General features: G+C 40.8%; 1 protein-coding gene across 4 annotated transcripts in view; it reads left to right on the top strand.

The window, feature by feature from the left end:
• Positions 1–1,000: 1,000 nt before the first annotated feature.
• Positions 1,001–11,871, top strand: part of CNKSR2 (connector enhancer of kinase suppressor of Ras 2) — a 271,503-nt gene continuing 260,632 nt past the window's right edge. For all 4 annotated transcript variants that reach the window (XM_061136326.1, XM_061136325.1, XM_061136324.1 and 1 more), the window contains exon 1: positions 1,001–1,171. In XM_061136326.1, coding sequence (XP_060992309.1) covers positions 1,108–1,171 — 64 coding nt within the window. In that variant the 5' untranslated portion in view covers positions 1,001–1,107. The remainder of the gene's footprint in view (positions 1,172–11,871) is intronic.

Here is an 11,871-nt window from a genome sequence, read left to right as displayed (position 1 = left end):
CTCCTGCCTCGTCATCGCTGCGTCTCTGGCCAGCCGGGCCCGGTCCCCGTCCGCGGCATTCCACGCCTCCGTCTCCGCGGGCGTGCGCGGGGCTCGGGAATCACCTCGGGAGCCCACTCAGCAGCGGGAGGGCGGGAGCGAGGAAAGCCCGGGCTCCCGCTTTAACCCCCGCGCTCAGCGGCGTCCCCCTCCCCTCGGCGGCGGGGCCACAGGTACCTCCTCAGCCGCCTCAGCAGTTGGCGCTCAACTGGTGGGCAGGGCGTCCCGCCACCGCCGCCGCGTCCGCTCAGAGGCCCTTCAGAGCCGCGCTCCCGCCGCCCCGGCACCTGACTGACAGACTGACTGATCGACCGACCCAAGGCCGACGCCGCCGCCACTGCCGCCGCGCACGCGCCCCTCGTCCGCCTCCGTCCCGGGGCGGCCCGCAGGGCGGGAACGCGACGCTGCAAGCCGCCCGCACCTGCCTGACTGACAGGCAGACCCCGGGATCGGGCCTCTTGCGGGCGCGCACGCGCACGCGCCTCGCGCTCCTGCCGTCGGCCCCGGGGGCGGGACCGCGCGGCAGCGAGCGGGCGGGGGGCTCGTGGCGCGCGCGCCCCGCACCCGAGGGCTGCGGAGAGATATTTTGGGTGGCAGGAGGCCCCTCGTCATTTCCGCCGGGTAGCTGGTCGTGCCCGGGGCTTCACTCCCGCGCACGAGGCTAACGGGCAAGTTGGCTTCGGGAGTGCGGCGGCAGCTCCTTGCCTTAGCGGCGCGACCCTCGGCAGTGCAAGCCATGAACTGAAGCCCCGGAGGGACCGAGACCCGAGCGGAGTGGCCGAGCCACGGCTGCAGCCGCCACCTCAGCGGGGAGCGAGCAGAGCCGGCGCGGAGCCGCGACCCCGGCGCCTTTCCCTCCCCGTCGCCTCTCCCACCGCTGCTGCCCGCCGTTTGCTGCGAGACATTGCAGCCGCGAGACTCGATACACAAAAGCCGCCTTCTCCGCGCCGCCCGTCCAGCGAGGCAGCGACCAGCGAGGGACCCCACCTGAGGGCGGCTCAGGCTGCTGAGTTCGTTTTGTGTCTGAGCTCCGAGCTCCGCGCCCCGCGCGGAACCGACCCCGTGCCCATGGCTCTGATCATGGAACCGGTGAGCAAATGGTCTCCGAGTCAAGTCGTGGACTGGATGAAAGGTAATGCCCGCTGTGCGGACGGCGAGGCGGCCCTGGGGCGTGGGGTCCCGGCGCGCGGGAGGGAAGGGTCGCCCGCCGCGGCCGAGCCCGCCATTGGGGCTGATCTTGGGGCGCCGAGGGCGGCGGGGGACTGCCGGGACTGTTTGGGGCTCGGGATCCCGGTCTCCTATTGTCTCCAGCCAGTGGCTTCCGAGCCGGAGAGGGGCGCGGAGAGCGTGGGGGTGGCCGGCGCAACCCGATGAGAAGCTGGAAGCCGGGCGGCGGAATCCCTGTCTTTCTGCCTCCTGGCTACCCTCGGTACCCTCAGGCCGGGAGGATATAGCGACCCTGGTTTTCCCCCTCCGGGAGGAGGCCCCAGGAACTGTCGCCCTTTCCTCCGACCCCTTTGTTCCTGGGAATCCTGACACCCCCTTGGCGGCAGCCCCTGCCAACTGCTTTTTCTTGCACCAACTCTCCCGGCAACTTTTAAGCCCACATAATGGGGTCAGGACTCGGCCGCAGGGCTTTGGATCCGGGGAGCTCACCCTCTTCCCCAGGTTGGGCTGAGGATGCTCGAGGGATGCGCTACTTTGGAGGAGAGGAAAACATGCTTCCCCCGGGACAGCATCTGCGCTGGTGTCTGTGGCTCCCTCCTGTGCATCCCCCCTCCACCCTCACCCCGCATCCTCTGCCTCCTCCTCTTCTGACCGCTGGAGGCTTTGCATCTTAAGGCTTTTTACACTGGGGGCTCGACCCAGGTGTAAGATGATGCACGTTCAAGTGCCCCCTCATTTCTTCCATCTTGAAGACGCTCCCCTTTTTGCCCCCTGGCAATTTCTAATAACCATACTTAATTTATTCGCCCTCCTAATCTCAAACGTGGGCTTTTTCTCTAGTCCCTGGTCTTTCCTGCCTCACTATCTCCCTCTGTTGTCTGAGTTAAGGGGCCTGTAGAGGACCCACTCCTCACGACCACTGCACCCCCTCCCAGCCTCAAGATTCCTAAGATTTGGGGAATGCTGACGGGGGATGGATGGGATGGAAAAAAAGGATTCCTCGCTGCACTTGGGAGATGTTAGAGCTTTGCCCGTGGTTATTCTTAGGCACAAGCTCTGGGTAGATTAGTCAGGGACCAAGGCTTATCATTTGAAAATGCCCGTTCCGAAGATGGGGGAGCCCCTTCTTAGGGCTTGCTTAGCACTCAGATTTTCCAAGCTTCAGGTACTTTAGAACGAAAGGTAGGACGATTGGAAGGGATAGAGAACGACAGGGGGAAACTCAATTTTTCTTTTCTTTTTACCCGGAGCGTTTTCAGCCTCTTGTTCTTGTGGATTTTCCTTTATCCATTTGCTTTCCTTTTATGCCCTTACTTGCTCCTTTATTCTTCATTTACTTCGTTTTTCTTTTCTGATATGTGGAAAGTGCTTTGTAACTGCAAAGCACAGTACAAATGAGTGTATTGACTTAAATCGAATTTATTATTTATCGACTGCCCCCCTGTGTTCGGTGAATTGTGCTAAGGTGCCATGGGTGCCATGACTAAGACAAAGTCCTGCAGTGGCTCTTTTTTTTTTTTTCCCCCCCTGCAGCTTCTTCTCTTTTCATATTTGCTATTGAAATTCCACTCTCCTAGATTCCCATCAATTTTAACCCCCTTTGGAGTGTCAGATGCAGACAAACATCTGTCTTTTCTGTTTCTCAGTCATGGAAGAAAAAGCCAGAGTACATGCAAGAAGCAAGAATGCTTAATTAAAATCCATCCTTTGAATTTGCCTATAAGATTACTTTAGTTTCAGTCTTGTTACTGAAGTACTCAAAGAAAAGCTGTCTCGGCTCCATGGGAGTCAGATTACCTTCAGAGACTACCTCTCACAAATTCCCATGATGCTTGTAGTGAGTGCTGCATACTCCATCTTCTTCACCTCCCACCTTCCCAGTACCTTTCTGCAGTTTCCCCTCTCTCTACACTTTAGGTCCACTGAAGCATACAGTACATATGATGTACATATTCTGACACACATCATTAGTTTCTCAGTACACTAGTCCTTTAAAAATCTCTCCAGCCTAAAATGCAGCTTCTTTAAAGTTGAACTAACATCAACTGCTGTGATTTTAAGTGATTGTTATATTTAAGTTGAATAATTTATTTTCCTACCTGTTGGTGACACATTTTTAGCACTATTTGGAAAAACAGAATTCATGTATCTTTGTATACATTAAAGCGGAAGAGAATCACTGATGTATCTGTATATTTCAAGTCCCAAACTGCTTACTGCTGAAATTCCCATAATCTTCATATAAATTTGATTGCAAATACTATTGGAAAATAAGGTTTAAAAAAGTAGTTGGATGAAAGGAACATTTCCTCAAATTAATTAAGGTAACTTACACTGTTACTTTAATTAATCCCTCCCACTCTTTTTCCCAAATAAACTTTATAAAATACACTTTAAAAATACTTTTCACCCTTTCTTCAGATGCACTAATGTTTAAAACTCAATTAATTCAGGCTGTAGCTTTGGAATGGCTAAACCTCATTTAGTGTTGTATGTAGTGTTATATAGGCAGTACCAAAGCATGAATAGGACTTTCCAACAACTGTAACATTGTGGGAGTTCTTTAAAAACATGCTCCTAATGTGACAGTTTCATCATCCTTAAGATTTAAAGCATATATATATCATATGGTTTCACCTGGTCACAATTGTAGATGGTTATAACTCTTTAGTAAGGTATATGCTTTATGTTCTTTCTAGGCTATTTTTTTTTTCTTCACTAAACAGGAAATGAACCACTAAGCATATAAAAATAGCATGGCCATGTATTTAATACTTCCAGACAATTTATAGAAGTGCTATAGAAACTCAGTCAGCAGAGCGGGAAATGAAGGGAAAAACTCCTGGCTGACAAGATTATTAAGCTTTGGTAGAATATATTCAAGTTTAATTATGAAGGACCATATATACATTGCAATTCACTTTATTTCTTTTTATTAAAATTATTTCAGAACACCTAAGTATTAATGTATGTTAATTGAGCATGTTTTTTGCTCACTCCCAGCTCCACTGTTTGTAAAATCCAACACTCATTGCATTTTCTGCTGACAATAAAAATTTGGTATGAGTGTCAGTGTTAGTGCCAGTAAATATATGAACTCTCATGAGTCAGTAAAATAAGCATTTATGTCCCATGTTATCCTGATAGTACTTCACACAATGTGGAAATGTCTCATAGCCTTCGAAATTAATTTTAAAAATGAATTTTATAAAAATATCTTTTGAGAAAATCAAATACTCAGTGTTTGAAACTAACCTTTTTCAGTTGGAAATTGCATTCAATTTCCTCTTGTAGTTTTGACAAAAAATTTTAAAACCTAATCCTTCTTACAGTAAATAAAAACAAAGCAGTTATTGGAAAAAGGTACAAAAGTAGGTCAGCACAGTAACTGTTTCTAATTTTTGCTCAGTCTATTACTCTAAAGTACATTATTTCTCAGCTCCTGTCTGTTCACTTGCAGTGCCTGGAAATACTTCATAATCTGCAGTTGCTTGAGTCTACCTTTTTTGCCCTCTGAGATATAACAAAAACCCCTGAACAAGTTAGGACCCCTGTTACTAGTTTTATTACTCATTTTCCTTATCCATGTCACACCCAGTGATTCCAGTTTTTTTTTTTTAATCACACCTTTTCTGACTTTTGAAATTCTTTCATAATATAAATATGACTAAGATAAAGTTATTTTCCTGGACCAGCTCCCTTTATGATATTTTTCCAGTGATCTTTAATCCTTTTCTGGATCAAATAAAATGGATTATTGTTTTCAGAGTCAACCAACAGGCCCCACTTTGCTGATCTTCTCTTATGGTCTCTGTGACTTAGTTTCATCCACTCTTGTGTTATTGTGATTCCTAAAATAGTCTATATTTTTAAGATAGCCTCTTAAACCATCCCACAATTAACTGCTCTGGTCTTTCCTGTTTACTATAAACCGTTTTCTTTAAGAAGCATTCACTGACTTCTAATTTCTGTCCCGATGACTCAGCCTTCTTGAGGATAGAAAATGAAATACATTATTTTAGGTTTTAAAAAACAGATAAAGCCAACATTTTGCATACAGCTCTACAAAAGAGGAAAATGCAGTGATGAAATAAGCTCTATTTAGTATAAAAGTGTAAATGCTCTAAGGGAAAATGTGTCTGGTAACAGAAAACAGTTTCGACAGGTACAGTGCTCTTTAGTAATTTCTTTTCCCCCTCATAGGACCAGACCTGAAGTTGAAATTTATCTTAATCAGGAAAATGTCAAAATTTTGATTTAACTGTCTTGAGAGAGAGATCAGAAATAATTTTCTGGCAGGAATTTGAAAAGTATACACCATAAGGGGAAAAAATATGTTAAATGACCAAATTGGTGCTATCACCTCTATTTGAAAAATTAATTTCTTTCCCCAATTGCAGTGTGACTAGATAGTAACCAACAGTTACCTGCTTTGGATTTGGCATTTTTGGAACAGAAATTCTTGTCATTTTATGCAAAGAGGAACTTTACCTTTTTGATATGTAGAGTTGAGTTCACAAGAAACATTTTATTTATAGTGTCATTAACATTTGCTCCTTAAGGTAACACTTGTAATATAGTGCACAGTAGGAAAAATAGTATATTTACGTAGATATATTCTAGTCCTTACATATTATTTACTTAGTTTTCAGCATGGAAGTTTCTTTAATGGATGGATTTAAATAATTCCCTGCTTTGAAGAAATTAGTCTCTGTAAGGGATGGCAGTAACATTGACAAACCTTTGCCAAGACAGAGATAGGTCCCAATTAGTACATTTGGTAAATGTTAAGAGTTTGAATATGTATACAAGCACGAGTGGAAAGAGAAGATGATGATTTTAGTAAGTCAGGAAAGAATCCATGAGGTAGCTGGCGTTTTAGCAACTGTGTAAGCAGTTTATTTAATTAAGGTATATTCCAAGAGGGATGTATTCTAAATGTAGAAGCACAGCAAGAGACTGTAGAGTTGAGATAGGGTGATTAACCAGAGGGGTTGTGTCTAGATTTGTCTGGTTGAAGGAGAAAGGTGGGCAGCAGAGGGAAAGTGAGGGAGGAGCATGAGTAGGAGGCACAAAAGTACAAGAACAAATCTGCATTTCACAAAGACAATAAAACTCTCATCGTGTCCTGAGTTTAAATAAATACCACATTATAAAACTTTGGCTGCCAAAAATAAGCCCACAAAGAATGTGTATTGAATTGGTACAGCTGTTTCAAATCTGTTTCTCAGGAATAATTTGGAAATAATGTTAAAATGAGTTATTTTGAAGATTAATTACATCATTAACATTATGTTGTTGGATATTTAGAAATTTACTGATCCAAATTCTTACATGAAGAATGAAGATGGGCTTTTAAATGTTGACATTGTTTTTTAAACAATGATAAATTATCATTTTCATTTATAGCAGAGTGACTTCTGATTAGGACTACTTCTAGCTTTCTCTGTGACTTCCCTCACATTTAAGGTTTATTGTGAAAGCTGAAGTATTAACTTCTACAAAGAGTCCTAGAAGGATGGATCATCTGTACTGATTTAAAGGTGGGGGCAAGGGAGGGTAAGTAATTTGGGGGAAAAAATGGAATCGAAAGCTTTATGTTTTATAAGTTTGTCATAGTTTAGTGTCTGGCTGAAGAGCAGCCAGTGTAGTCTTAGCATTCAGTGAGTGAATTCAGTTTTCATACATAGCATAGGCCTGTGCTCCCCAAAATGGTACGTTTCTATGGTTGTGGAAGCCAAATGATCAAAAGAAGCCAAAGAGTTGATTTTTGCTAAGTATTTTAGAACATTATTTTTACATTAAAACGAACAGATATTATATTCATGCTATAGAAAGCAAAATTGGCAGGATTTTAAAGATGAGACCAAAGGCTTAACAGGAATCTTAACAGGAACCTTAAGCTCGCAGCAGGCTGTTTAAAGCTGCATTTCCCAGACCTCCCAGGGTTATGAGTGTACTCCATTTAGCAATTATGGATACATCAGTGGAAAAGTTTGAGAAGTGGTGGTTGGGTTTAGAAAAGGTAAAATTTATGTACTCTGCTTCTTCTTTTTCTCCTATTTCAAGGGTCAAAATAAATTTTCAGTCAAGGTCATGATAATTGTAGCATCTTTGTTGGATTCATAAACCTGTAGTCAGGATGAACTTCTTAAGAATGATTCTCTTCTGATCCTACCCTTTCACTTCTCATGCACCCCCCTCAATTTTAAAAACTTAATGATTTCTCACTGTTTTGAAGAAAAAGTCCTTAAAATGACCTATAAGACCCTTGAAAGTTTGGCTCTTGCCTATGCGGTAAACCTCATTGCTAGCACCAGCTCCACTGGCCTTCTTTCAGTCCTGTTTACCCCGCCCTTGAGCCTTTGCACTATTTCTTCACCCAGTTAAGTCCTGCTCATCTTTCAGATCTCAGGCCTCCCATCCTCCACCTTAGAAAAGCCTTCCGAATCCCCAGATCCCAACAGATCCTCAGTTACGTGCTATCTTATTGCCTTGTATATCTTCTTTGTTCCATTTGCCATTTTTACGTTGATTTGTGTGGTTATTTGATGAGGTCAGGGAACCCATCTTTTTGCATTACAATGTGTAAGAAAATATCTGGTGAAAAGTAGGCGCTCAGGAAATATCTGCTGAGTAAAGGAATAAATAAATTTATTCACAGATTACTGGTCTGTGGGCAAATCTGCTTTCCTAAATGGCAATTCACGTAAAGGCTCTTATTAATACAACGCTCTAATGGATACTTCAGAGACAAATTGTTTACTGTGTGCCAGAATACAGTGGAAATAGAGTTGCTTTGTCTATTTTTCATAGTTGTGTTGCTGTCTAGTCAATTCAGTGTTCTAAATCATGGTTTAGATTTATTTTGTTAAGAATTAATAATTTCAATGAATCTGTAACACTTCTGTGTTTATGCTCTAAATATTATTTGCTGATAATCATTTAATAGGCCAACACAGTAGGCAAACTTCTGCTTAGAAAATGAAAACATACCCCTTTTCTTAAGCATTTTTTTTCTTTCATACAAATTTTCTAATTGTTTCTTCATTTTGGTGTTTCTTAAGGAACTCTATATATAATTTTGGAATGTTGATAGAATGAAATTGAAAAAAAAATGCCTTAAATTTGTCCTTTTTAAAAGTTCATATAAGGAATTAAAATTTATTTTTCTGTTGTGAGAAGAAAATGCCCTCTATTTGTTAATTTGGAGGATAAAATTTTAAAAAGCCCTTTAGCTTAATAAGAACCATTATATTCTCTATTATATTTAATATTGAATATACATTTATATTAATAGGAATAAAATTAAGATATTTATAGTTGCATCTTAAGTTTAGCATTTCTCTATATTTTTTCATCTCTCACTTCGATTTTGAAAAATGAATTTTAATTTTTTAAGCCAAATATAAATTTATTTGGACTAATTTTTTTGAAGAGTACTCATTAAGAATCTATGTAGGAAGTTACTGTAAAGCATAACTTGTTGAATACAGGTGCCTCGTGGACTTTTTGTGAATTACATGCTACTGGATAATCACTAGTAGGCAAGTTACAGAGATTTTTCTAATGAAATGTGTCCCTCCGCCCAGATTTAGAATTGTTAAAGCATAAGTCAGAATAAGTGAAATTTTTAAGACTTTAACATAACTTTGCCTGTTAACTCTTAATAAAACAACACCTTCAGGCTTAAATGTCCTAGTTAGTACTGCAAACCAAGGATTGCAATTGTGCCCTGATTTGAATTACAAATAACCATTAAACATGCTAGAATTTTTTTTAACTTGAAAGATGTATTTAATTTCTTGTTCAATTTCAATTTAAATTACAATCATTAATTCTAATAGAAGTTTTCATTATCTTAATCTTACTCTTGCAGTTTCAGGAAAGAAAGGGTTGTGGGTATTTGCATAAATTCATTGAATTTTAAATTTTACTAAAGTACAATAACTGCTGTTTTAGTTTTCTGCATTCATCTATTGAATAATTTGTCACAACAAAATTGTTTTAAAAACCAAGATTTATTAAATAAACCAAAACTCACAATGGCATTAATGTATCCTAGTTTGCCACAGTAAAAACACTGTTACATAACTAATATCAAATGTAGCATACTTGCCTGTTTTATATTTATTTAACGTTAATGTTCTTGGAAATTAGTCTCATTAGGTAGGTTGGATCATCTTCTAATAAGATGATAGAGAAGAGGAAACAACTTTTAAAGCGTTAACCAGTATCCTTTTGTGTGTTTGAACTATTTATTTTGTTTTAGCTATATCTGCTATTTTTAAAATGGGCTGGGAACATGGTTTCTGAAGTAATAGTTACAAAAAATCAATAGAAGGCAGACTTAGATCCTGAATTTTACTTTTTTCCAACTTGTTTACCAAAGATTACCAAAGAGTCTGTTTTTTAGCAAGATGTTAGACATGTACTAAATTTATTAATTAAAAACCTTTTAAATACTGGTTTTAAATAATTATGCTGAATGAGTAATTTCAATGTTAGGTGAATTATCGTTATAATTTTGGTATCTTTTATATGTGTATGTGGGAGTTTATTTCATATACATTTTCCCCCGACTATCCATATTATTTTCAAAATGTTTGATAGTTCTGGGGACTTGTGGGTTTTTTCCCACTTGACTGAGCAGAAAATTCATGTTTTAATTTTGTATAATTCCCTTATATTTTGACTATGCAAACGAGCTACTAAGCTATTAAAATATATAAAGCAAGAGAAAGTATTGCAGAATTACTGGTGCTCAAAATAGACACTATAGTCCAGTTTCTAGTTTTCCTCCCTGCTTTCTAGAGCCTATATGGAAAAACCAAGTTCAGTTTGGTGGAAGCAACACATGGGTGGCAAGGCTAGATGCTTCTTCCCCATTTCCCTCTGTATTGGTGATATTATGAGTTTTGCGACAGTCTCTGTTGGCACTAGCATTGCATTAAATTAATGGCAATTAATGACATTACTTTGCCAACAAAGGTCCATCTAGTCAAAGCTATGGTTTTTCCAGTTGTCATGTATGGATGTGAGAGTTGGACTAAAGAAAGCTGTGCGCTGAAGAACTGATGCTTTTGAACTGTGGTGTTGGAGAAGACTCTTGAGAGTCCCTTGGACAGCAAGGAGATCCAACCAGTCAATCCTAAAGGGAATCAGTCCTGAATATTATTGGAAGGACTGATGTTGAAGCTGAAACTCCAATACTTTGGTCAACTGATGCGAAGAACTGACTCTTTTCATTGGAAAAGACCCTGATGCTAGGAAAAATTGAAGGCAGGAGGAGAAGGGGACGACAGAGGAGGAGATGGTTGGATGGCATCACTGACTTGATGAGACATGAGTTTGAGCAAGCGCCGGGAGTTGGTGATGGACAGGGAAGCCTGGCATGCTGTAGTCCATGGGGTCGTAAAGAGTCAGACACAACTGAGTGACTGAACTGAACTGAATTTGTCTTTCTAATCTGTCCCTGGATATAATGTTTTAAGTCTATTTATGGTAAAAACTTGTTAACTCAGATTCCATTTATTTGGTGTTTGTAATCAATTTGAGTAGGTTCCCACTGAACTTTACTTTGGACCTGTGAAGAAAGGGCTTGCTGATCAATCTAATAATGTAATCAAGATTGGAAATAAATTGTTTGACCTTGGAGGATGCAGTGTTTTCAAGTATCATACTTTGCCAGGAGCCGTTTCTATACTGAAAATATTCAAGCTAGAAATGAGTTATATGTTTAGTTAGAGTTTATGCATGATTGGTTGGAATCATGGTTTTTTATTTCTGGTACGTTTTTGCAAACATCCTATAGTACAGCTTGGTTCTTCCCCTCATTGGCACATGTTAGGAAGGTCTCATGCATTTCACATCTAATAGTAGTAGTAGTAGTACTTAAAAGTGAAATAAAGGACAGTTGTTAACACCCTTTTTCCTGGTAAGTTGCAGAAAAGTTAAGCAGCTCAACAAAGATGTGCAGTTGTCAATAGCTAGGACATGGAAGCAACCTAGATGCCCATCAGCAGACGAATGGGTAAGAAAGCTGTGGTACATATACACAATGGAATATTACTCAGCCATTAAAAAGAATGCATTTGAATCAGTTCTAATGAGGTAGATGAAACTGGAGCCTATTATACAGAGTGAAGTAAGTCAGAAAGAAAAGCACCAATACAGTATATTAGCACATATATATGGAATTTAGAAAGATGGTAACGATGACCATATGTGCAAGACAGCAAAAGAGACAGAGATGTAAAGAACAGACTTTTGGACTCTGTGGGAGAAGGTGAGGATGGGATGATTTGAGAGAATAGCATTGAAACATGTGTATTACCGTATGTGAAACAGATCACCAGTCCAGGTTTGATGCATGAGACAGGGTGCTCGGGACTGGTGCACTAGGACGATCCTGAGGGATGGGATGGGGAGGGGTATTCAGGATGGGGAACACATGCACACTCATGGCTGATTCATGTCAATGCATGGCAAAAAAACCACTAGAATATTGTAAAGTAATTAGCCTCCAATTAAAATAAATTAATTTTTAAAAAAAGATGTGCAGCTGTAATTAGGTTGAACATTAACTCTCTTTTTTTCTGCCTACTGGATTGGACTTATACTTTCGAGAATGAAGAACAGAGTTCAAGTTTATACATAATTATC

This window comes from Dama dama, chromosome X, assembly GCF_033118175.1.
Source record: "Dama dama isolate Ldn47 chromosome X, ASM3311817v1, whole genome shotgun sequence".
In the NCBI taxonomy this organism is placed as follows: Eukaryota; Metazoa; Chordata; class Mammalia; order Artiodactyla; family Cervidae; genus Dama; species Dama dama.
Note: the sequence above shows the minus strand (reverse complement) of the source record. Positions and strands in the feature narration are given on the sequence as shown.